Source organism: Carcharhinus amblyrhynchos, chromosome 33 (assembly GCF_965287045.1).
Source record: "Carcharhinus amblyrhynchos chromosome 33, sCarAmb.v2.hapA, whole genome shotgun sequence".
NCBI lineage: Eukaryota > Metazoa > Chordata > Chondrichthyes > Carcharhiniformes > Carcharhinidae > Carcharhinus > Carcharhinus amblyrhynchos.
In genome coordinates, this window is record NC_137356.1 from 11,182,077 (window position 1) to 11,207,418 (window position 25,342).

General features: G+C 44.2%; 1 protein-coding gene across 9 annotated transcripts in view; it reads left to right on the forward strand.

The window, feature by feature from the left end:
* The window catches only part of dock6 (dedicator of cytokinesis 6), a 209,916-nt gene that overhangs the window by 128,224 nt on the left and 56,350 nt on the right, over window positions 1-25,342 (forward strand). For 3 of the 9 annotated variants that reach the window (XM_080216633.1, XM_080216635.1, XM_080216637.1), the window contains exons 23-31: window positions 2,884-2,988; window positions 7,343-7,438; window positions 9,458-9,598; window positions 12,013-12,126; window positions 14,436-14,606; window positions 17,237-17,376; window positions 19,752-19,921; window positions 22,276-22,433; window positions 24,768-24,950. In XM_080216633.1, coding sequence (XP_080072759.1) covers window positions 2,884-2,988; window positions 7,343-7,438; window positions 9,458-9,598; window positions 12,013-12,126; window positions 14,436-14,606; window positions 17,237-17,376; window positions 19,752-19,921; window positions 22,276-22,433; window positions 24,768-24,950 — 1,278 coding nt within the window. Of the gene's footprint in view, window positions 1-2,883; window positions 2,989-5,642; window positions 5,733-7,342; window positions 7,439-9,457; window positions 9,599-12,012; window positions 12,127-14,435; window positions 14,607-17,236; window positions 17,377-19,751; window positions 19,922-22,275; window positions 22,434-24,767; window positions 24,951-25,342 lie in introns of all 9 variants that reach the window. The other 6 variants (XM_080216634.1, XM_080216641.1, XM_080216636.1 and 3 more) reach the window with 4 other exon arrangements.

The window sequence follows — 25,342 nt, forward strand, 5'->3', positions numbered from 1 at the left end:
GTCACTATGCAGAGTCTGCACATTCTGCGATCTACATAGAACAGAATCCCATGGTGCAGAAGGAGGCCTATCGAGCCTGCACCGACCACCCTATCCCTGTAACCCCACACATTTACCCTGTTAGTCCCCCTGACGCTAAGGGGCAATTTAGCATGACCAATCCATCTAACCTGCACATCTTTGGGCTGTGGGAGGAAACCGGAACATCCGGAGGAAACCCATGCAGACGTGGGGAGAATGCACAGACTCCACACAGTCATCCAACGCCAGAATTGAACCCGGATCCCTGGTGCTGTGAGGCAACAGTGCTTACCACAGTGACCCCGTGATGCTCCGTGCACTTTACTAAAAGTTTAGAAAATGTAGGCTCAAATGTTTGTTTCCTAATAATGATATTAAGGTCCAGTCCATTGTGTAGAAATAAAAGGCAACCATGTGCTGAAAGGAGTACCCAAAGGAGGGCTTCCATTATCTTCTGCAACACTAAGCCAGATGTTGGATGTTAGCTTTTGCTGATGGAGAGAGGCCACAGTGTGTTTGGTGTGACAGACTGCACCTGAAAGAAGTGATCTCCAAAGAGGGATAATTCCGAACGTGAGTCAGCACTGAAGGGGGTAGTGAACTCTGCAAATGATGCTTAATTCTGACCTTTCTTTCTCTTGGCTGTCAACGTTCAAGGCTCACTGTTAAGATTGCTTATTCATGCATTCAGTTTCACTGTGGTGCCAAGGCATGATTGCCGGTTTAGAAATTTAATGTGGCCCTTCTTTTGCTGACAGCCTGCTAGTTTGGGTGTTCAGCTGGGGACTGCATATTGTTCACACTTGGTAAGGTGGGCATGGACTGAGCCTTGATGCATTGATCACTCTGGGAATGAGAGATATCACAATAATACATTGCCTGTCCTGAGATGTACAACATTCAATCAACAATTTGTGTTTAAACCCTGATCTTGATATTGGAGTTTAATAAGAAGTTATAATCGTACTGACCAGCTATCTTTCAGATTTCATGATCAGCATTTTATAATTCAAGTCGCAGTATGTCACAACAAAGAAACAGGCTGCTTAGTTCTTCAAATCTATAACGTTTCCCTGGAATCCCACACTCCTAACTGTACCCCATTTTTTTAACGTTCTTCTTTTTCATGCAACAATCTAATTTTTTTTTTAAATGTCTTATGGCCTTTATTTCAAAAATGATTTTTAAAAAATTAGAAAATGTAATTCTTCTCAATTGACCTAAAAAAAAGTGTCCAAAGATGTGTGGATTAAGTTAATTGGCCATGATAAATCAGGGGGATTGGCAGAGTAAATACATGGGATTAAAGGGATAGGGCCAAAGTAGGATTGTTCTTGGTGCAGGCTCAATGGGCTGAATAGCATCCTTCTGCACTGTAGGGATTCTGTGAATCTGTGATTTGTTGAGCCAAGTTCTACTCTGCAGATGGGAAATTAAGTGGAAAGAACTTGTAAATGACTGAAATCTCAAATGAAAATCCTTTATGTTGCTGTTAGTGTATCCTCAGACCCATACTTTTCTTTTCCCCTTTGAGGAATCATGAGGGAAGTGGTGGAAGGATATCTGAGCTGATTTTCAGCCTGTTGAACTGCATTGAATGCTCCTTCCATGGCCAGCAAACCTTGACATTAGACTTAAACTCGGAGCTTCTGATCCAGTGGAAGGAGAGCTACAACATCCTTTATAAACAGTGGGGAGGGAATGTAGAATCAGAGCAGCAAAGGCTGTTTTACCCATCAAAATTTAGCCATCAAGCCTTCTGACTTTCCCAGTCTATTATCCTCCTGCACAGAAAGTGTTAGCATCTTTATTGATTAGAGTCACACACTAACAGGTAAGAAAATCAGAACATTTGCTATCCATTTAGTTGGTTACATCCTCACTTATTTTCTAATGTACAACCTTCCAACATTGCTGCCCATTTAGATTGAGGTTACTTACCTCTGTGGCAATTCATTGTGCAGGACAGTGCAATTTGCAGCCCAGGTTAAAGGGGAGTTGACTTCCTGGATCTAAGCAAGTTAGAATTCTGCAGTAAAGGGAATAAATGCCAGAGGACGGGTTAAAAATGAAGTTGGGAGAAAGGAGAAAAATCTGCCAACTGTTTTCCCCTAAATCAAAGTTGATTCGTAAAACAGGTTGCTCAGAAGCATGTTGAAGTGGACAGCTTTAAATTACTTCAATAGATAATAAGATGTCTTTCTATAGAGAGAAGAGACTGAGAGGAAGAGGGTGCACAGATAAGGTTGATCCATGAAAAAGAGATAAATTTGCTTACTTTATTGCCTATTCCTGTTCCAAAAATATTTTCTCTTGAATGTTCTCTCACCTGATGAAGGAGCAGTGCTCCGAAAGCTCGTGATTCCAGAAGAACCTGTTGGACGTTAATCTGGCGTTGTGAGACTTCTTACTGTGCCCACCCCAGTCCAACGCTGGCATCTCCACATCATCATCTCTTAAATCGTTGGATAAATAATAAAATGCACTAATTCTAATGGGGTCTATAAGTATCCATTCAAGACTCCCAATTATGCCACTTCGATTATTAGAAATCCTGTATTTTCATTATGATTTATTGGCTGGGGATATTGATGTCACATTGACATCAGTGCTCACTTACAGTAGCTCACTATTCTTGCCACTCACTTCATATAATTTGGATCTGAAGAGACGAAAGACAGAAGGTTCCAGGACGAGTTCAAAGTAAAACCATGCCAATCATTGACGTATGTCCATGCTGGAAAGTCTTATTGTGATATCCCTGTTGGCAGCTCTCTTTTCTCACTGTGAATGACTGTGTTGTATCTAGACTCTTGTTTTCACTTTGTGTTTCCTCCTTATCCTGCCTCCTTTACCTGCCAGGGGATCGATCGCTCTCACTCCTGGGTTAATTCCGCTTACGCTCCCGGCGGGCCAAAGGCTGTCTTGCGGAGAAACCATCCCAATTCAAGCAGTGACCTAAAGCAGGTGCAGAAACCAGTGTTTTCATCTTGAAGCATTCATCGAAACATCTTCACATTGATTGCTTTCTCATTTTGCCACTTCCTACTGGGACACACAAGCCTCAGTCCCAAAATCACACCTGATTCATCGATTTTATTTTCTATCCCTCCGTTCCACTGATAGGTGATGGGGGCAGCTTCTTCGGGGAGTTGGAAGGGGGTGGAGGGAAATGTTATGATTCCAATCTAAAGCTGATTTTCTTCTGTCCACCTGTTGAGGCCAACTTTGTGCAGCTTTACATCCATCAGCCTCTTCTCAGCATCAATCTGTGATGTGTCATTTGCCCAGTCACTCAAATCCTAACCCCAACAGGCTCATGATCCAGATTTGACATTGCCCAGCAAACTCTTTAATCAGAGTTCCCAGTTTCTGAAGCCTTTGGTTAGAATGGGGAGAATGCAGAAAGATGAAGCTGGTATCATTTCTAAAATAATACAGAACTGTGGGTGCTTCTAACAGGCTTATAACCTAGTTAAGTAACTGCTTTAACCGCTCAATGCAGCAGCAGTCCCAGTGTGTCCCTCTGAGTAGAGATGGGGGAGCTTGAGCTTGGTGTGTAATAGAAGCTGATACTAACGTGTCGACTGTCTAAAAAGCTAGTGGATCTCCAACTCTTGTTATTGACAAAGGATAAAATCAGTGTGAGCAAAGTAATAAAGAGCAGCAGGGAAGAGCCCTGCGGTGAGCAGGAGTACCTTTCTGATTTGATTTGATTTATTATTGTCACATGTATTAGTATACAGTGAAAAGTATTGTTTCTTGCGCGCTGTACATACTATTCATAGATACATAGGGGAGAAGGAAAGGAGAGAGTGCAGAATGTAGTGTTGTAGTCATTCTCTACCTAGGGAATGCAATGTAATGTATGGTCGGACCATTCAAAAGTCTGATGGCACTATACAAAGCATACCGTTCACTGAGAAGGAAATGAGAGAGTGCAAAATATAGTGTTACGGTATGGCTAGGGTGTAGAGAAAGATCAACTTAATGCCAGTTAGGTCCATTCAAAGATCTGATGGCAGCAGGGAAGAAGTTGTTCTTGATTCGCATGGTACGTCACCTCAGACTTTTATATCTTTCCCATGGAAGAAGGTGGAAGAGAAAATGTTCAGGGTGCGTGGGGTCCTTAATTATGCTGGCTGCTTTTCCAAGGTAGCGGGGAGTGTAGATAAAGTCAGTTGATGGGAGGTTGGTTTGCATGATGGGTTTCATTCCCAGCCCTTTGTAATTTCTTACGGTCTTGGGCAGAGCAGGAGCCATACCAAGCTGTGATACAACCAGAAAGAATGCTTCCTATGGTGCATCTGTAGGTTGGTGAGAGTTGTGGCTGACATGCCAAATTGCCTTGGCAACTCTCAGCAATTCTGACCATTCAGCCTGTGAATCTGTGCATCCCTACACAGGGCTGTGGCGTTCTGGAGGGCAGGGATTTCAATCCAGGATGTGCTGGGAATAATATTTTCAGCTCCCATAGACAACAGTTGGCGACTGTTTCACAGATCATTAAAAGCATAAGCTCGGGTTAATTAGGCCGTAAGGAATGCAAACAAAGCTTTCAGACTCATTTCTAGACAATTGAGTTAGCAATTATGTTAAACTTGTATTGAACCTCAGTGAGAGCTTATCGTGGAGCTTCCTGCATAGTTATAATCTCTCAATTACAAGGATGGTATAGAACAGAGGGAGAAGATGCTAACAAGATTTACCTGGAACAGTACCAGAACTGGGAAGCTCTAAGTATCCGGAAAGCTCGAACAGGCTGAGTCTCTTCTGTAGAAAAGAGGAGAATGATGGGTGAGCAAATGGAGATCTTTAAAATTACAAAAGGGGTTATTTGAAGGACAGAATGCTAGTGAGGATTCCAAAACTAAAGGGCATAAATACAGGATAGTGAGTAATATTAAAGGCAAAATACTGCGGGTGCTGAAATCTGAAACAAAAAATGCGAGAAAATCTCAGCAGGTCTAACAGAGAGAGAATAGAGTCAACGTTGCAAGTCAGGATGACCCTTCATCAGAGATCCTGTGTTGCAGGGCCACCCTGACTCCGAACGTTGGCTCCATTCTCTCTCCACAGATAATGTCAGACCTGCTGAGATTTTCCAGCAATTTCTGTTATGGTCACCACTAAATTCATTTGAAGAATTCCGAGGGGGAGGAATAAAACTCCTTTACCCTGAGAGTGGTGAGAAAGTGGAACCTGTTACCAGTAGAGTAGTCAAGACAGGCAACATAGATGTGTTAAAGAGGACGTTAGGTAAGTACCGGAGTGACTGATTGGGTCTGATGCAGTAGAGTGGATGGAAGCACGTGTGGAGAATAAATATCAACATTTGGGCCGCAAGACCTGGTTCTAAGCTGCAAATTCAACATCAACTTTAAGATGCATATAGGCTGGGAAGAGCTGTGTCAGAGGATCTCCACATCTTCCCTGTAGACATTAGGGCATTAGTTTAGAAACGCATTAAGCCAGCAGGAAAACATCTTCTGAGCCTGAGTTATCTCCATCCCTCATTCCTACTGTTTCATGCTGTTTATTTACACTCACCATCTCATTTTTTTCCCCCATTCCACTAATACCTGTTCTACACCATCTTGCTCCTGTCCCTCATTTCACAGGCAGCTGAGCGGAGTCCCAACCGCATGTCCTCATATATGGAAGGCTTCATTCATTCACAGCACTGTCACCCGAGATTCTCAACAAAAAAGGTAGACCTGAAACTTCTGTGGATTACAGTAAATTGGGAAAGTCAGGAATGTTCTTGCATGCTGAGGTTTAAGGTGGTGATGACTTGTAAGTAAGTGTTTAGGCAATGCTTTCCACAGAGTTTTATAACATGATTGTTCTAATGCTTTGGAGTACACTTTTGACCGATTATAGACTTATGCTCAGACAAGGGAAGTTCACCCAGAGAATTTAAAATGGCCATTCAGGAGACATTTCAGTTTGAATGATGTAGTGCAAGGGTTATACCGACCTGATACACCAGAGCAGTTCTCACAAAGAAAGCTCTCTGACCTGACAGAATCCTACAGTGCAGAAGGAGGCCATTTAGCCCATCAAGTCTGCACCAACCACAATCCCACCCAGGCCCTATCCCCATAACCTCATGCGTTTACCCTAGCTAGTCTTTAAGACTTAGCCTTTCCAGATTCTCCAGCCCAACCACAGCACTGAACTCCTTCTGAAGACAAATGCTTGAAATCTGGGGAATCCCACCCGAATTTGTCATCAAAGCAGTGACTGAGATGGGGCAAAGCTGTTAAGCAGTCTCCATCACCCACCTGTTACCCACCCAGCGAGAGACAGAGCAGAGTTTAAAAAGTTGTTAGATATTTGAAACTCAGACCTGAGCCCTTCAGGGACCAAGACACTATTTTAGTGCCCCAGCCACTGGATCTCCTAAATGTGAGTGCGACACTCCCTGCCAAGACTTAATGTCAGTCTGGTATTCAGATTTGGATGCACTTGCAAAAGATATTTATATTTAACTTTTCTTCTGAATCAGCCACATTTCGAATCTGTAGGTGAGCTCCTGTGTCAGCATAGTGGGTCCATTGATTCCATGTTACTGGCTCATAAGCTTGCAAGAGCAGCTATATTTATTTATTGGTCAGTACTGTGACAAGGTAATGGGAGTTTAAGGACTGGAAGCAGGAGTAGGTCATCCGGCCCCTCAAGCCTGCTCCACCATTCAATAAGATCTTGGCTGATCTTTTCATGGACTCAGCTTCACTGACCCGCCCACTCACCGTAACACTTAATTCCTTTACTGTTCAAAAACTTATCTATCCTTGCCTTAGGCCATAGAAGCACAATTTCCCAACAGCGCTCACTTGTGTCTGTAGGTCTCCCGCGTGGCTGGCCTTCCAAATACTCATGAAATAGCAACATCAAACGTATTTGCACATCTCCCTCCCGGTGCGTCGTTGGCAGTAAGCCTAATGATGCACTGTTTGACACTGACGGGAATGTTATACCAGCCAGCTCGTTCTGCTGCTGAGGAGGAGCTACATGTCAGTTAGTTTGTCCCACTTAAGCCCAGGAAGTTTAAATTAACAGGAGTAAAACCAGCCTGAGTTCAAGTAACTTCGCAGATCAGAGAGAGAGGTCCCAGCATTTTTGGAAGTTTTTTGGCTCTAGGTATGGCCCCTGTGAGTGAACATGTTTTAATTAATTTAATAGAGAATGTATGTATGTGTTAAATCCTTTCACGGCATTTGCCAACATCTATTTCCCATCCCGAATTGCCCTCGAGAAGGCGGTGGTGGTAAATTGTGGTCTCTTCATTTTAGTAACGGTTATTTGTGTTGTGCAGTTGTTCCACGAGGAACTGGCCTTACAGTGGGTGGTCAGTACCAGCAATGTGCGAGAGGCAGCCCTACAGCAAGCCTGGTTTTTCTTTCAGCTTATGGTAAGTGGTGCTGATGATTCAATGTATCCATATGGTACCCATTCACTCAGTCAGTCCCAAAAAGACATGACTCAAATCATGACGTCTTCGAGTCTATTCAAGAACATTTGAGAGTCTCTAATTCTACAAACAACCTACTTTATCAGAAAATTGCTGTGGTTTAGTCAGATTTATTGTCATTCACTAACATCCTACCTATTCTAAAAGCAGGATATATACATCAAGTCCATCAGCATCTGATAAGAGGGGAAAATAGACTGTTTAACTTTTCAAGGAGGTAACTCTCCTCACAACGAGCACTTGGATGTCAGCCCTAATCTCAAAGTGTTAACCAGCTCACCTTTCCTTCTCGTCAATTTCAGCAACTCGCCAGTACATGCAAATGTCACTGATTGACACATCACACTGGCTGCCGCGCCACACAGTGACTGTCGCTGGCTGCCGCGCCACACAGTGACTGTCGCTGGCTGTTGCACCATCCTGTTAGATGGTGAATGCCACTAACGAACATCATCTACACTGTTACTGATGAGGATTGCACCGAATCTAACTTTTTATTTGCCAAGTGCCACTGCAGTTCGATTGTGCAATTACAGAAAAAACTGATTTTGTGAAACATCATTTATCGGAAGAGATTTCTATTTAAATATGTTCATTGCTTTATCATCAATGAGAGCTCAGTTAATTACTCAGAATAAACTATTGCAAGGGTGAGTGAGGCAAGAAATGCTAAACATGAAAATATTGAGCTTGTATCTTGCCAGTATAGTTTGGGGCGGCACGGTCACAAGTGGTTAGCTCTGCTGTCTCACAGCACCAGGGACCTGATTTGATTCCCAGTTTGGATCACTGTCTGCGTGGAGTTTGCACATTCTCCCCATGTCTGCATGGGTTTCCTCCAGGTGCACCGGTTTTCTGCCACAGTGCAAAGATGTGCAGGTTAGGTAGATTGGCCATGCTTAGTGCCCGGGAGACTAGTTAGGGTAAATGCATGGGGTTGTGCAGATGGGACCTAGGTAGGATTGTGGTTGGTGCAGACTTAATGGGCCAAATGGCCACTTTCTGCACTGTGGGGATTCTATGAATTGCCCCATTATTTCCTGGACTACAGAAGGAATAAATCTGCCCTGTTTTTGTTACTGGGTTTGTATTGTTTGAAGCAAGATGGGCTCAGGAATCAAGCCCTCTCCACTTAGTGACTGCCCAACGCTCTGTTGACACAATATGGCAGCTCTGGCTTCACCACACAGCAAGAATCCAATAATATGGTTCAATCCTCCTTTCTCTTATTGCCATGGGCGAGGTAGTGAATTCAGCAAGGTGTTTTGTTGGGCTGTATCCCACCACCCAACAGTGCTGTGCCTTGGTACCTTATGTTTTTACAATGCTCTCATTCATTTGCATCTGAATCATAGAATCCTACAGTGCAAAAGGATGCCATTCAGCCCTTCTAATGCGCATCAACCACAAACCTACCCAGGTCCTATCCCCATAACCCCATGCATTTACCCTAGCTAATCCCCTGACACTAAGGGGCAGTTTAACATGGCCAATCCACCTAACCCACACATCTTTGAACTGTGGGAGGAAAGCAGAGCACCCGGAAGAAATCCGCGCAGACACGGGGAGGATGTGCAAACTCCACACAGACAGTTACCCAAGCCAGGATCACAGCACTGGGTCCCTCATGCTGTGAGGCAGCAGTGCTAACCACTGTGCCACCGTGCCACCCCAAACTCTGAAGTTTAGCTGCTGTAAATAACTGTAGGGAATATGCCTGCCTCATCAGTCAGGTTCTCTCCCGAGGCCCTGTTGAGTTTAGCAACTCACCAAATGGGGGAATTGTAGGCTGAGACTCCAATTCCACCACTTTGTGCCCTGATGCATTGTGGCTTCTCATCAATGCTTATGACAGTTATACGCATTAGGATTATCCTTCTGTTTAACCTCATATAAGAATTGTTCTGGAGGCCACCCTCCTCACTGTGTATTGACTTTGTTGCACATGTTTTGTAACAGGTGAAAAGTATGGGCCATCATCTCCACCTCTCAGACAAGCTTGAGGCCCCGCGGAAAATGAGATTCCCTGAGAGATTTGTAGATGATGTGACGGCTTTAGTCAGCATGATTACTACGGACATTGTCAGCAGGTTCCAGAAGGTAAACGTTTTGCTGTTTTTACAGTAATGTAACATTTTTTCACAAATTTATCTTGTCGGCAGGGAGCAGAGGTGGCACAACAACACAGTGGTTAGCTCTGCTGCCTCCCAGCGCCATGGACCTGGGTTTCAATTCCCAGCCTTGGTTACTGTCTGTGCATAGTCTGCACATTCTCCCTGTGTCTGCATGGGTTTCCTCCGAGTGCCCCACTTTCCTCCCACAGTGCAAAAGACATGCTGGTTACGTGCATTGACCATGCCATGCATACCCGAACAGGCACCGGAGTGTGGCGACTAGAGGATTTTCACAGTAACTGTGCTGTTATTATAAGCCTATTCGTGACACCAATAAACTAAAACTTTAAAAAGGTGGTTGGAGATGCCCTGGGTACTGCTAACTCCAGCAGCTTGTGGTCAGGGATTTTCTTGAACACAGTTTGAGTGTTTATGTATCTGTAACGTTAGCTGATGGTAAACATTGAGTTATTCTAAATCCTACCAGGCAAACTTGAGGCAATTGCCCTCTATGGTGTTTTGAAATTTCATACAATGTGAGGAAAGATTTGAAAACCAGAGAATGATGTCCCAGAGGTTTTGTGATGATTTTAAATAAAATAAATATTTGTTAACCAACACCAATAAAATCAACTAGAACACTCAATTAAAACCATGGCTATGCACAGTATCACTAATTTTATCCAATTCCAAACAGCTTTATTTTACTACCTTCGGAGCTTGTTCTCCCCAAACATCCATAACATCTTACAAATCCAGTAATAGATACCATACCGGGCAGTTTCTTTTAAATCTCTTTGAGGTTGCTTTTGAGGTAGAACAAAACAGTTGGTTTTTCAAGGCAGACTTTCTTCACAGATGCCATTAAAACAGCTATTCCGGCTGTTGACTGAGGCCTCAAACAACTTCCTTGCATAGGTCAAATGCTCCTGATGTACAGTTTTTCCCTTCTGATATTCCCATATCTAACTAACCCACAACCTACCCACCAACATCCCCATCAGGAAACCCCCAGGATTTTTTTCCCTGCACTGCCTTATCTCTCTGCCTCTCTCTCCAGTAGCCCATCTACTAACACCCCCTGCCCCCCTGCAAGAGACACAAAGCCCCCTCAGTCAGGAATGCCCAATGAAACTCTCCAACACACACACACACACACACACACACCACTTTGACATCCACCCTAGACTCCAGAAAGACAAAAACCTCCCAACCTAAGAGCACGCTCCTCCAAACGCACACCATCTCAACATCCCACACAGGGAAAAAACTAACATAAATAACAATATATAAGAAAAAGAATAAGGCCTAGGAGACACGAAGACAACAAGCCACAAGATAAGGGCAAGGCATCGTGGGGCAACAAGAATTGGACGTGAGTCAAAAGAAAAGTGGCAGAGCACCAAAAAGAAGGGACGTATCCTCTCTCTGTCAGGCCCCAATAACCTCTTCAGAAGTCAAACTTGGTTACCTTCATTTTGTGACTCATCCTTTTAGAGTGCAAATGCAAAGTTCACACCTTGTCAGTTCACACCCTGTCTCTTCACTTCAAGCCTTAATACCTTTTTCAAACTCTTTATTGTTACCAGCTTGTCGCAGATAAATGTCTCTTTGTAGTTTTGGTAGGCTCATTAAAAGCACTAATTCCATTAACACAACTATACTGTCCCTGCCTTTAAGCAGCCTACATTTTCTAATAATTAAAAAAATAGGCCCAGCAGAAAGCATTCCAATTTATTGTATTTCCCTGATATTTTCATGACGTCACTATTTCTCCTAACAGTAACTGTAGCCTACACAAGATAAAGTGGGCTCTTGTTTTGAAGCAACTTGTAGAGTTGCAAATGCTTTTGGTATTACGACTATTGGTCTTGATATATTTAAATCTTGTCTTCCCTGCTGCCATCAGAATTTTGAATGGACCTATCATACATTAAGCTGATCTTTCTCTACACCCTAGCTATGACTGTAACACTACATTCCGCACTCTCTCCTTTCCTTCTCCACTATGTACTCTATGGGGCAGCACTGCTGCCTCACAGCGCCAGGGACCTGGGTTCGATTCCCAGCTTGATTCACTATCTGTGTGGAGTTTGCACGTTCTCCCCTGTGTCTGCGTGGATTTCCTCCCACAGTCTGAAAGATGTGCTGGTTAGGTGTATTGGCCGTACTAAATTCTGCCTCAGTATACCTGAATGGGCGCAGAATGTGGCAACTAGGGGATTTTCGCAGTAACTTAATTGAATGTTAATATCAGCCTTGTGACACTAATAAACTTAAATTTGGACCATATGCTTTCTCTGTATAGCCAGCAGGGGACAATACTTTTGCCTGTATCCCAATACATATGATAAATCAAATCAAAGCTTTCTCTAATGTGCGTATGTGCATTCTTTTCAGGATATTGAATTGGTGGAACGGCTAAATACCAGTTTGGCATTCTTTCTCAACGATTTACTCTCCCTGATGGACCGAGGATATGTTTTCAGTCTCGTTCGCATGTACTACAAGCAGGTATTATGCTGACTACGGAAGCCAGGGGAAATATGGGTGGAGTTTCTGCTTCTTAAGTTGCATACTGGAGCCCTGATTATCTCAGTACCACTGAGTAATTTTATTTGGATGTGAACTTATATTTTTCCGGACTTGAGACTCCTGCATCCTACTGGGAAACAGAAAGTCATGGTTCCAAAACACCGCACAGGATTCCCATTGCTATTGGAGGTTCCTGCTAGTGGACCTCCATTAAAACACCAGACAGTCCTAAAGTATACACAGGGCCAGCATGTCTGAATATAATCTGGCCTTTGTTACAAAGCAACTGAGAAGAGGAGGAATTTCGTCAGCCACAGGGTAGTGAATTCGTTGCCACAGAAGACTCTGGAGGTCAGGTCATTGAGTGCATTTAAGACAGAGATCAATAGGTTCTTGATCGGTAAGGAGATCAAAGGTTATGGGAAAAAGGCAGGAGAACAGGGATGAGAAACTTATCAGCCATGATTGAATGGTGGAGCAGACCAGATGGGCCGAATGGCCTAATTCTGCTCCTATGTCTTACAGTCTTATAAATGTTCAAATATGAATGCGTGACCTGTTGAGTGTATCCAGCATTTTGTTTACATTTCAGATTCCTGGCATTCTTGATATTTCATATTTGAACTATTAATGAAATTTCCTGGTCACATTTCCATCCTCCAGCTTCATTCTTGCTTAAGTACAAGACATCAATTCACAGCCAATAAACGAGTCAAAGACCAAACTACGGATATCCAGGGGTGAAAGATAAGATCATAAGATATAGGAGCAGAATTAGGCCAATTGGCCCATCGGTCTGCCCCACCATTCAGTCACGGCTGAGAAGTTACTCAACCCCATTCTCCCGCCTTTTCCCCATAGCCTTTGATCCCCTTACCAATCAAGAGTCTATTTATCTCTGTCTTAAATAAACTCAACGACCTGGCCTCCACAGCCTTCTGTGGCAATGAATTCCACAGATTCACCATCCTCTGGCTGAAGAAGTTCCTTCTCATCTCAGTTCTAAAGGGTTGTCCCTTTACTCTGAGGCTATGCCCTCGGATCCTACTAATGGAAACATCTTCCCCACGTCTACACTATCCAGGCCTTTCAGTATCCTGTAAGTTTCAATAAGATTCCCCCCCCCAACTGCCGTCCTTGCAAACTCCATCGAGTGTCGACCCAGAGTTGTCAAATGCTCCTCATACATCAAGCTTTTCATTCCTGGGATCATTCTTGTCAACCTCCTCTGGACCCCCCTCCAAAGCCAGTACATCCTTCCTCAGGTTCAGGGTCCAAAATTGCTCACAGTATAGAGGGATATGCATTGACACTGTGCTGTTGAGTCGAGTTAGGAGTACACAGTTGGGTGGAATTCTGGCAAAAGAATTCTGTGCTGAATTTTGTGGGAAAACTGGAGTAATTCGCACTGGTTTTTTTCAGCGGGAGTTCACACTTGGATCTCTCACAGTCCCGCACTGCAATGCGAATGTCATTAAATTTCAGGGGCCAAGCCCTGTTCCCAGCCGGGAGGCTGAAACCAGTGGAACTCTGCGCATGCTCAGTGGCTTCGAACTGCCAGCCTCCTATTTGCTGGCTAGCTCAATTGCTGACCAGCCTGGGACAGGACCCCCACAGTGCTACCTCCCCAACCTCCTCACAGCCCAATCATGGCCTCCTCCCCAACCATTCCCCGTCCTGTCCCGTCCCAGACTGCTTCAATCTCCAGCACAACCCCACCTCCACCCCACCATCCCCCAGTGCAAACACCATCACAGGCAGTAAAATATCATTTAATTGCTAGCCCTGCTGATTTCCAGAGTGGAGCAGATCGAGTCATAAATCCACCGCTGGGAAACATTAACAGAGTGCAAACACTCAAGGGAATTCCACAAATTCCACCCCTTCCCCCCCCTTGATTCTCCCGGCCCACTGCGCTAAAAGATTAGCACACCGGGATGGGAGAATTGCCCCCATAATGTTTCACTTTGTGAATAAATCAAAATTGAGTCAAGATTCACTCCTGGTCTCCTCCTCCACTTAATATTATCTGAAGTTTAACGTGCACTGATCTTGTCATGTATGGTGCAGGCCAGAAGTTGAAGTCTTGCCATGTGAGAAGTGCAGAGATGTGATTTGAGCAGCACTGAGCGATGGTCTGGAACTGTTCAGTTGGACAATTTGACTCTGTTCCAGTGATGAGGAAGGAGGGTTTTGCACAATGGCATAACATAGCAGCATTGTTATTCCAAATCTGAGTTAGCGCTCTGTTTGTGTGTGTTTTGTCTTGTCCCTTATCCCACCTGAAGGTCAGTAATAAGTTACAGAATTCACAGAACCCAAATGCCCTCATTGCTCTGCGACTGGACTTCATCCGCATCATCTGCAGCCATGAACACTACATCACGTTAAATCTGCCGTGCAGCACACTGTCTCCACCTGCATCCCCATCCCCATCAGTCTCCTCAGCTACCTCCCAGGTAAGCACCGTCCTGATGTTGCTCCTTCAAACCTTAGTGAAAGATTTGAATGGAAATTTAAAGTAATTGACAAAAGAATCAGAGGCGGGATAGGAAGTTATTTTTATCATGTTGTCATGATCAGGCGTACACTGCCTATAAAGTTGGTGAAAGCAGATCCAGAGATGTTTTTCAGAAGAGAATTGAATAAAGGGATAAAATTGGACAGCTGTGGGAAAAGAGCCGAGGGGGCATAGAACTAACTGGCTGGCTCTTTCGAAATGCAAGTTCAATGAGTCAAATGGTTTCCTATAATGTTATATGATTCTGTGATCTTCACCTGTATCAAATGAATGCATTTTCTTTCCAGTAACATTGCACATTGGTTAGCACTGCTGCCTCACAGCACCAGGGATCCAGGTTCGATTCCCAGCTTGGGTCGCTGTGTGTGTGGAGTTTGCACGTTCTCCCCATGTCTCGTGGGTTTCCTCCCACATTCCAAAGATGTGCTGGTTAGGTATATTGGCCATACTAAATTCTTCCTCAGTGCACCAAACAGGCACCAGAGTGTGGTGACTCAGGGATTTTCACAGTAACTTCATCCCAATGTTAATGTAAGCCTACTTGTGACACCAACAAATAAACTTTACTTGATCCAGTTCTCTCCTGAGACCCATACCAGTAACTGACTAGCATCAGCAACAGGTACACTGACTGTTTGATTTTCCCTCTCAGCCAGGGCCAATTATTCAGCTGAGATCAGCAAACTTGGTACAGAGCAAGCACTGAATCAGGGAGCTTCACTTTTCTATCTGTAATGGTGTGGTGCACTTCAGGTGTCATCAAGAGGCTTCAGACTGTGTTCGGAACAAAAGGCATTTATTGATAACGGAAAAGTATGTAGAAGTGGTTGCAGCCCAAGTCTGCCTGGAGCAGTGCTCCAGCCTTTACATATTGACTATATGGCTGCCTGATGCATTCGAACTAAGAGAGGACTCTGCCATCTGGGGTGATCACTCACTGTTGGTTCCCATTGTCCCTCAAGCCAGGTGACCCTCTTCTGCTGTGCTCTGTTAGAGACAAAAGCAGAATCACTGCGCTATCTCAGTCTCCACTCTGAGCTCATTTAGTGCCTTGCCTACTGGGGCACTTGCGATCACCATGTGTACTGTTATATCTGAGTACTGGCAAAATCTTTATCCTGATAGGTATTTCAGACTATGAGGTCCTTTGCCACGTCATTGGATTTAGTTGATCCTTGGGTCAATATCCTAACTTGGTTGAACTCTCAAACCTGAATTGTGTAAGCAATTCACTCCACACTTTTGGAGGGCACTAGTTTGCACTCACTACTCCTTGGGCACAAAGATTTCATCATTCAGCTTCCAGGTTTGTGACGCTGGATTCTCTGGGATGGAAAATAAAAAGGTGGGAGAGATTTTCAATTGTTTTGACTATATGGGTGGCACAGTGGTTCGCGCTGCTGCCTCACAGGGATCCGGGTTCACTTCCCAGTTTGGTTCCTATCTGTGTGGAGTTTGCATGTTCCCCCCATGTCTACGTGGGTTTCCTCCAGTTTCCTCCCACACTCCAAAGATGTGCAGTTTAGCTGGATTGGCCGTGCTAAATTGCCCATTAGCGTCAGGGGGACTAGCCAAAATAATGGCATGGGGTTCTGGAAAAAGGTCCTGGTGGGATATTGGTCAGTGCAGACTCGATGGGCTGAATGGCCTCCTTTTGTGCTGTAGGATTCTGTGTTTCAAGCCCATACTAGAGAGTATTCCTGATTTTGGTGTAATTGGTGAAGTATCTACAGGTGACTGAGCTGCATGCAAGCTGACATTTGGAAGCATGTTATCCACCCACCTTATTAACCAGCTATTGGTAAAGCTCAAGAAAGATGTACACTTCAATGTCAAAATTGAGAATCAATCATTTCTGGAATAGGTCTGTCTTTTTCCCTTTATTCTTTTGTGGGACGTGGACATCGCTGGCAAGACCAGCATTTGTTACCTGTCGTTAATTGCCCTTGAACAAAGTGGCCTGCTGAGCCAGTCAGCCAAGAATCCATTCAGTTTTAGGCCAATACTCTCTGGAATTTAGAAGAATGAGGGGAGATCAAATTACAAGATGAGAAAAGGTATGGATAAAGTAGACATGGAGCGGATGCTTCCTCTTATGGGCCATTCTAGGACGAGAGGTCATAGTCTTAGGATAAGGGGCAGCAAATTTAAAACAGAGTTGGGGAGAAACTACTTCTCCCAAAGGGTTGTGAATCTGTGGAATTCGCTACTCCAAAGTGCAGTGGATGCTGGGACAGTGAGTAAATTTGAGGAGGAGTGACAGATGTTTCATTGGTAATGGGTTGAAGGGTTATGGGGAGAAGGCAGGAAAATGGGGATGAGGAGCATATCAGCTATAATCGAATGGTGGGGCAGACTTATGGGCTGAATGGCCTAATTCTGCTCCTATGTCTTATGAACTTAAGAGTTAAGCATAATGCTGTGGGTCTGGAGTCACATTTAGGCAGATCAGATAAGGGTGCTTTTCTTTAAAAACAGATAGGTGTGGAATTAAAATTGTCCTGTGAGGGCATGTTTTGTGAATGATATTTGACTTGCTACTGACCAGGATTCTACTTTGTCCTGCAGAGTTCAGGTTTTTCCATGCTCGTTCAGGATCAGAAGATAGCCAACATGTTTGAGATGTCCGTACCGTTTCGACAGCAGCACTTCCTCGTGGCATTGCTTTTGACTGAACTGGCCTTGATCCTTGAGCCTGACGTTGAAGGGTAAAAGCTCCCCGTTCTTATTTACCAAACAACAGAGCTAAAGGACTCTTCAGCCACAATTTTACCTGCACACTGCCCCGATTCCGAGGGCAGGCGAGTCTCATTCTTTGTTGGCCTCGGGCGGGATCGTACGAACTTCGGGCAGCCGTGCTGGTAAAATTCCGCCCTTAGTGCCTAGGCAGGGACCTGAAAGAAACAGGCCTAGGATCTAGTTCCCAATTCCAGAAGTTGCAGTATGTGAACATTGCCTGAGGACAGAATTGGGTTCGGCTGTGATAGCCCCAGAATGGATACTCTAAAAGCTTGTGCTGGCAGCTGTTGCTAATTGAGCAAGAGACTGACGGGCCTTTATTGCTCTGTTATCTTCAGTGTAACTGTGCAAAAGCCTTTAGGAAAAGTGATTAGAAAACTGGAGAAGGAAACATACCTGAACTGTGCCAAACGCTGAGTGATTGGAAATAGAGTATGGTAGGATACTGACCCTTCAGCACAGCTCAGTTTTTTTCTTCCCTAATCTCTGGTTCAATCCCTGTACTGTGCTGATTTAGCAGGTTTGACATTGAGCATACATTTATATGGCATCTTATCACATCTCCCAGCTTGTCATATGAGGAACAGTTGAGCACTTTGGGTCTGTACTCGTTGGAGTTTAGGAAGATGAGGGGAGGAATCTTATTGAAACTTACAGGACACTGCAAGGCCTGGATAGAGTGGACGTGGAGAGGACGTTTCCACTAGTACGAAAAACTAGAACCAAAGGGCACAATCTCAGGCTAAAGGGACAATCCTTTAAAACAGAGATGAGAAGGAATTTCTTCAGCCAGAGAGTGGTGAATCTGTGGAACAATTTGCTGCAAAGGCTGTGGAGGCCAGGTCATTGAGTGTCTTTAAGACAGAGATGGATAGGTTTTTGATTAATAAAGGGATCGGGGTTATGGGGAAAAGGCAGGAGAATGGGGATGAGAAAAATATCAGCCCATGTTTGAATGGCAGAGCAGACGCAATTGGCTGAGTGGCCTAATTCTGCTCCTACGGCTTGTGAAGCCTCAAAGCAGACTTTAAACTTATTCTACAGCTGAGTTTATTTTCAAAAACATGTTTATCAATCTCATTGCTGGGTGTGGGAACTTGCCACGTGCAAAATGACTGCCATTCTTTTCCCATTAACTATAGACTTCACTTTTAAAGTAATTTATTGTACAGGGAGTGCATTGGGACATCCTGCAAGATGTGGTAACAGTATATAAACATAAGCTGTTAAGAATGAGAGATGATCTCATTCAAATGTACAAAATTCTTACAACACTCAACAGGGTAGATACAGGAAAGACGTTTCCCTTGGCTGGGATATCTAGGGCAAGAGGCACAATCTCAGAATAAGGGAAAGGTCATAGGACTGAGGTGAAAAGGAATTACTTCACTGAGGTGTTGAACCTTTTGGAATTCTCTACCCCAGAGCACTGTGAAGGTTCAGTCACTGAGTATGTTTAAGACGGACGTCAGTAGATTTACATAAGATCTAGGAGCAGGAGTAGGTCATCTGGCCCCTTGAGCCTGCTCCGTCATTCAATAAGATCTTGGATGATCTTTTTGTGGACTCAGCTCCACTTAGCCGTCTGCTCACCATAACCCTTAATTCCTTTACTGTTCAAAAATGTATCTATCTTTGTCTTAAAAACATTAAAAACATTCAATGAGGTAGCCTCAACTGCTTCAGTGGGCAAGGAATTTGGGTGAAGAAGTTCCTTCTCAACTCGGTCTTAAATCCGCTTACCCTTATTTTGAGGCTATGTCCCCTAGTTTTAGTTTCACCTGCTATTTCTACATATTAAAAACATCAAGGCATAGTGCAGAGAAATGGGTTCGAAAGAGAAGATCAGCGATCATCTCAGTGGATGGAGAAGGGAACTCAGGGCTGAATGGCCTACTATTTTTAATGTTCTTAGAACTGGCAAATATAATGATATAGTATGGAATGAACAGTATGCTACTCAGAGTTGCAGCTAAGTGCCACAGAAGGAATCTGCAGTTGAGGAAGTGTGCAATAATTGTTGGTTGGTAATGCCTTGTATTGTGGCTTAGTGCTGCTCACCTGAACCAGGAAACTTCTTGCAGATTAAAGAGACCATTGGTCCATTTGCTCTTTGTGAGAAATTGCTAACGTAAAATGGCTTCCGTTTTTGCCATTATAACAATGTAGTAATGAACACTACAGAATTGCAAGCATTTATACCTTTGGATATTTTCTCCTGGTTCAAGCTGAGGCTGTATAACAGTTGCAAAGACCCACTATTTGTGACAGTATTGGTAGACCATTAAGCTGTTGCAGCCTGTAGATTCACCCTCTGTCTTTGTGCACACTTCTTTTTTTCTAGATTGTTCTTTCTGCACAAAAAGGCAATTGGCGCCATCCACAACCTGATGTGCAGTCACGATGCAGACCCTCGATATACTGATTGTGAGGTGAAAGCCCATGTCGCTAAGCTGTATTTGCCACTGATTGGCATTGTCATGGACACCTTGCCACAGCTGTACGATTTCACAGGTAGGAAAGGGTCTTCTGTTTCGCTACATCACTTATGATATAGGTTAACCGTAGTTCAGAGTGTAGCGTAAGCTGGGGTGATGCCATAGTGGCATCTATTGTCACTGTACTGTTAATCCAGCAACCCAGAATAATGCCCTGGGGACCTATGTTCCAGGCTCACCACATCAGATGTTGGAACTTAAATTCATCTAATAAAAAACATCTGGAATTAAAAATCTAATGGAGCTCATGAAGCCATTATCAATTGTTGTAGAAATACAGCTGGTTCACTAATGATTTTTTTTGGAACGAAACCTCTACCATCCTTAACCAGTCTGACAGCAATATGGTTGACTCTTCACTGCCCTCTGAAATGGTCCAGCAACGTAGTCATGCAGGGGCGAGTAGGGATGTGCAGCAACTGCTCGCCTTGCCACGATGCTTAAATCCCATGAAAGAATATTTTTTAAATGTCAGATCACACAGTGCTGCATAGATTTGATCTCTCTTGATTAGTGCTGACAAGATGTCTGCCATAAACAGCTCAATGACATTTCTATAGCTTATCTACTGTAGGAAAACATCTGAGGCTCTTCACAAGAGCAGCCATGAGCTACATAGGATATCCAAAATCTTGGTCAAAGAGCTAAGTTTTAGTCAACGTGTTAAAGGAGGCGAAGCGAGGCAGAGAGGTTTAGGGCCTAAGCAACTGAAGAAGGACAATCAGAGGTGGAGGTGATGAATATTAGGGATGTGCATGTGGCCAGATTTGGTAATGTGTAGAAATCTCTGAGGGTAATAAGGCTGAAAGAGGTTCGGTGGTCAGCACTGCTGCCTCATAACGCCAGGGACCTGGGTTTGATCCCCAGCTCGAGTCACTGACTGCAGAATCTGCACGTTCTCCAGGTGTTTGCGAGGGGTTTCCTCCGGGTGCTCTGGTTGCCTCCCACAGTCCGAAAGACATGCTGGTTAGGTACATTGGTCATGCTAAATTCTCCCTCAGTGTACCCAAACAGGTGCCAGAGTGTGATTTTCGCAGCAACTTCATTGTAGTGTTAATATAAGCTTACTTGTGACACTAATAAATAAACTTTAAGATATTGGAAGGGGCAAGACCATGGTGGAATTGGAGAACAACGTTCGGAGAATCAGACCTGGGAACAATCAATTAGGGCAAGGCTGTGAGGACTAGAGGAAATAGAAAGGAAGTTAAAGGATTTCAGGCCTCAAAAAAAGCCCCATGGAAAAAGAATGGTTGACAGGAGAAGGACAAAACGGAAGAGATTAAAATCAGAGATGAAACAATGATAATAACAAGGAACAAAGAACAATGTAGCCCAGGAACAGGCCCTTTGGCCCACCAAACCTGTGCTGATCATGTTGTCCTATCTAGACCAACTGCCTGTATCCCTCTATTCTCCTTCTGTTCCTGTATCTATCTCAATAAGTCTTAAACGTTGCTAAGGTGTCTGCCTCAACCACCTCACTTGGCAGTGCATTCCAGACCCCACCACCCTCTGTGTAAAAAAAAACTTTCCCCACACATCTCTAATAAACCACTTCCCCCTTACCTTGAACTTGGGCCCCTTGTACTTGTCATTTCTGCCCTGAGAAAAAGCTTCCAACTATTTACCTTATCTATGCCCTTCATAATTTTATGAACTTCTATCAGGTCACCCTTCACCCTCAGTCTTTCCAGGGAGAACAATCCTTGTTTATTCAATCTCCATACCAGGTAACATCCTGGTAAACCTTTTCTGTACTCTCTCCAAAACCTCCACATCCTTCTGGTAATGTGGCAACCAGAATTGGACACAGTATTCCAAATTTGGCCAGAACAACATTTTCGGGTGGCACAGTGGTTAGCCTCACAGCACCAGGGATCTTGGTTCGATTCCTAGCTCGGGCTACTGTATGTGTGGAGTTTGCATACTCTCCCTGTGTCTGCGTCGGTTTCCTCCCACCCTCCCTCCAAAGGTTAGGTGGATTGGCCATGATAACTTCCCCCTTAGTGTCAGGCTGACTAGCTAGGGTAAATGCTAGGTTATAGGGCTCGGGCAGGACTGCGATCAGTGCAGTCTTGATGGGCTTAATGGCCTTCTATTGCACTGTAGGTTTCTGTGTAACTGTAACATTATTTGCCAAGTTTTATACTCGATTGGGATGAATGTGAGCAGTGTCTGGGATAGTAGTGATTACTCTCAATCCATGTTACATTCCAGCAAATAAGCCTGTTGCATATAAAGCTACATAAATGTCATTGAGCCTACTGTATGTGAAAGATGATGATGATTGAACTCTGATCACTGGAAGGATTGTCTTTATCACGTCATAAAGTTCTAACATAGTTACTTGTTGCTCCCTGCCCCCAGCAGAGAATGGCAACCAGAAGGGCCGTTTCACTGCCTCGACCATGGATGAAGTGGATTCCGAGAATAACAGCATGATCAGTCAGACAATCGCCATGGCAATAGCAGGGTCACCTGTACCTCATCCGAATAGAAGCTCCCCATTCCAGCTCCCTGTTATGGTAAGACACCATATCTATGTGGAATATCTGTATGAGCTTGTTCCAGTGATGGTTTATGTCTTTTGATAATTTAGTTATCAAAATTATAATTTAATTTACGCAGGTAAAGAATCAAACACACTTTGAAAGGCAGTGTTGTTAAAATTACTGTGATAAACCCCTAGTTGCCACACTCCAGTGCCTGTTTGGGTACGCTGAGGGTGAATTTAGCACAGCCAATGCACCTAACCAGCACATCTTTCAGACTGTGGAAGGAAACCGGAGCACCCGTAGGAAATTCATGCAGACTCCGCAAAGACAGTGACCCGAGCTGGGAATCGAACCCGGGTCCCTGGCGCTGTGAGGCAGTCATGCTAACCGCTGTACCACCATGCCGGGTGATCCCTTGGTAAACTCGATTAGGGTGGAATCCCCCAGCTTTTTCTGCTTGCAGAGGGAGTGGAGAATTCAATCCTTAATGTTTTTCAAGCTGATTGTGTAATCATAGTTGAATTGGGAATCCCTGTCCGCTCTCTACTACTGTGCACGTCTTTTGTCCCAGTAACTTTGCCTTTCATGTATTTGGCATCAAGCTCAAGATGGCTGTGGTTTTTGTGCATACGAAGGAATGTCTGTTAAAACCTAAATGTTTGTTGAAAAGCTGCAGTAAAATAAAACCAGATCTTTCACAAGTAACTCCCTCTTTGATTCCATGCTGAGCAAACTGGTAAGTGGTCCACCCAGTTGGGTGTCACAAAGCAGCTGTAAATGTTCTGTTCGAGTTGTTCTCCATAAATCTGAAGAAACCGGTTAAAAGTGAATTCTTGAACCAGTTCCGCAATTATTTTCAGGGTGATTGACACAGGGAATGGATTTCTGGGTAGGGTAGCTGGGATCGGTTGACGAACATCTTGGAGAGGCAGAGTGGTTGTCACTGCTGCCTCACAGCGCCAGGGATCAGGGTTTAATTCTGGTCATGGGTGACTATCTACGTAGAGTTTGCACATTCTCCCCATGTCTGAGTGGGTTTCCTCCGCGTGCTCGTGTTTCCTCCCACAGTTGAAAGATTGGCAAAATGCCCCTCAGTGTCAGGGGGATTAGCAGGGTAAATATGTGGGGTTACAGATATAGGGCCTAGGGCCTCGGTGGGATTATTGTCAGTGCAACTGAGATGGGCCAAATGGCCTCCTTCTGCACTGTAGGGATTCAATGATTCTATGAAATCACTATATTGGATGGAGTTAAAGTTGATCTTTATAGACTGATGAATGGCTGAATGATCTACCTTGTCCAGCTGCTTTGTGACACCCAACTGGGTGGACAACTTTCCAGCTTGCTCAGCATGGAATCAATGATCAAAGAGAGAGTTATTTGTGCAAGATCTGGTTTTATTTTCCTGCATCTTTTCAACAAATATTTAACAGTTTTAACAGACACTCCTTTGAAAGCACAAAAACCACATTATTCATCAAACCATAGAATCCTACAGCACAAAAGAAGGCCATTCAGCCCATCGATTCTGCACCAACCACAATGCCACCCAAACCCCAACCCCATATCCCTATGCATTTACCTTGCCATATCCCCCTGACACTAGGGTCAACTTAGCATGGCCAATCCACCTAACCCGCACATCTTTGGACTGTGGGAGGAAACTGGAGCACCCGGAGGAAACCCATGCAGATACATGGAGAATGTGCAAACTCCACACAGATAGTGATCGAATCCAGGCCCCTAGCACTGTGAGGTAGCAGTGCTAACCACTGTGCCACCTTCTCCTTTCCTTCGCCACTAGCCCACATTCTTCACCCTTCTCTTTAATGGAGATGAAATTGGAAAAGCACAAATGTAGTATAAAAGTAGAAATATCTTGCTACTCCAAATCCTGGTGTCAACATATGTATTACCTTGTCACCAGCTGGATATTGGCTTACCAATGCCATGCATGATAAGACTTAGTTTCAGCTTATTTTTGCTTGGGGCAGGAACTATTTTAAATAGTCCAAATATAACAGTCCAAAGATGTGCAGGTTAGGGGGATTGCCCATGCTAAATTGACCCTAGTGTTGGGGGATTAGCGGGGTAAATAATATGGTGTTGCAGAAATAGGGCCTGGGTGGGATTGTGGTCGGTGCAGACTTGATGGGCCGAATGGCCTCCTCCTGCACTCGAAGGATTCTATGATTCTAAGTGACAAGATTTTTCTATTTCAGCCTGACTCGCTGACTTCCAGGGATACAAATATACTAGCCCTTCTGGTCACGGTCTGAAAACAAGTCTGTACCATTTCTGCAATTACAGGCATGGCTGCTGTGATATGTACTGAATGGGTTGTAAATTTCTCTGTCTTTGCAGCCCAACCGGCAGTACTCCACTCTGTCGGCTGAATCGAGTCGCATCCTCCTCATCTGTTTCCTCTGGGTCCTGAAGAATGCAGATGAGGAGATCCTGCAAAAATGGTTCACAGACCTATCGGTGTTCCAGCTAAACCGTCTGCTGGACTTGCTGTACCTCTGCATATCCTGCTTTGAGTATAAGGTAAGCACAATGGGCCTGTAATGTGTGAATGGGTGTCTGTGCCTACAGTTCACTTTCAGCAATGGCTCTACATTTTCTCTGTCAGAGTCAGATGTCTAATCCGTGTGTTATATTTCTGATCCCCTCTTTGAGTCAGACTTGGAAGTCATAGAGGTTTACAGCGTGAAAACAGGCCCTTTGGCCTAACTTGTCCATGCCACCCTTTTTTTTAAACCCCTAAGCTAGTCCCAATTGCCCACATTTGGCCCATATACCCCTACACCCATCTTACCCATGTAACTGTCTAAATGCTTTTGAAAAGTCAAAATTGTACCCGCCTCTACTGCTACCTCTGGCAGCGTGTTCCAGACACTCACCACCCTCTGTGTGAAAAAATTGCCCCTCTGAACACT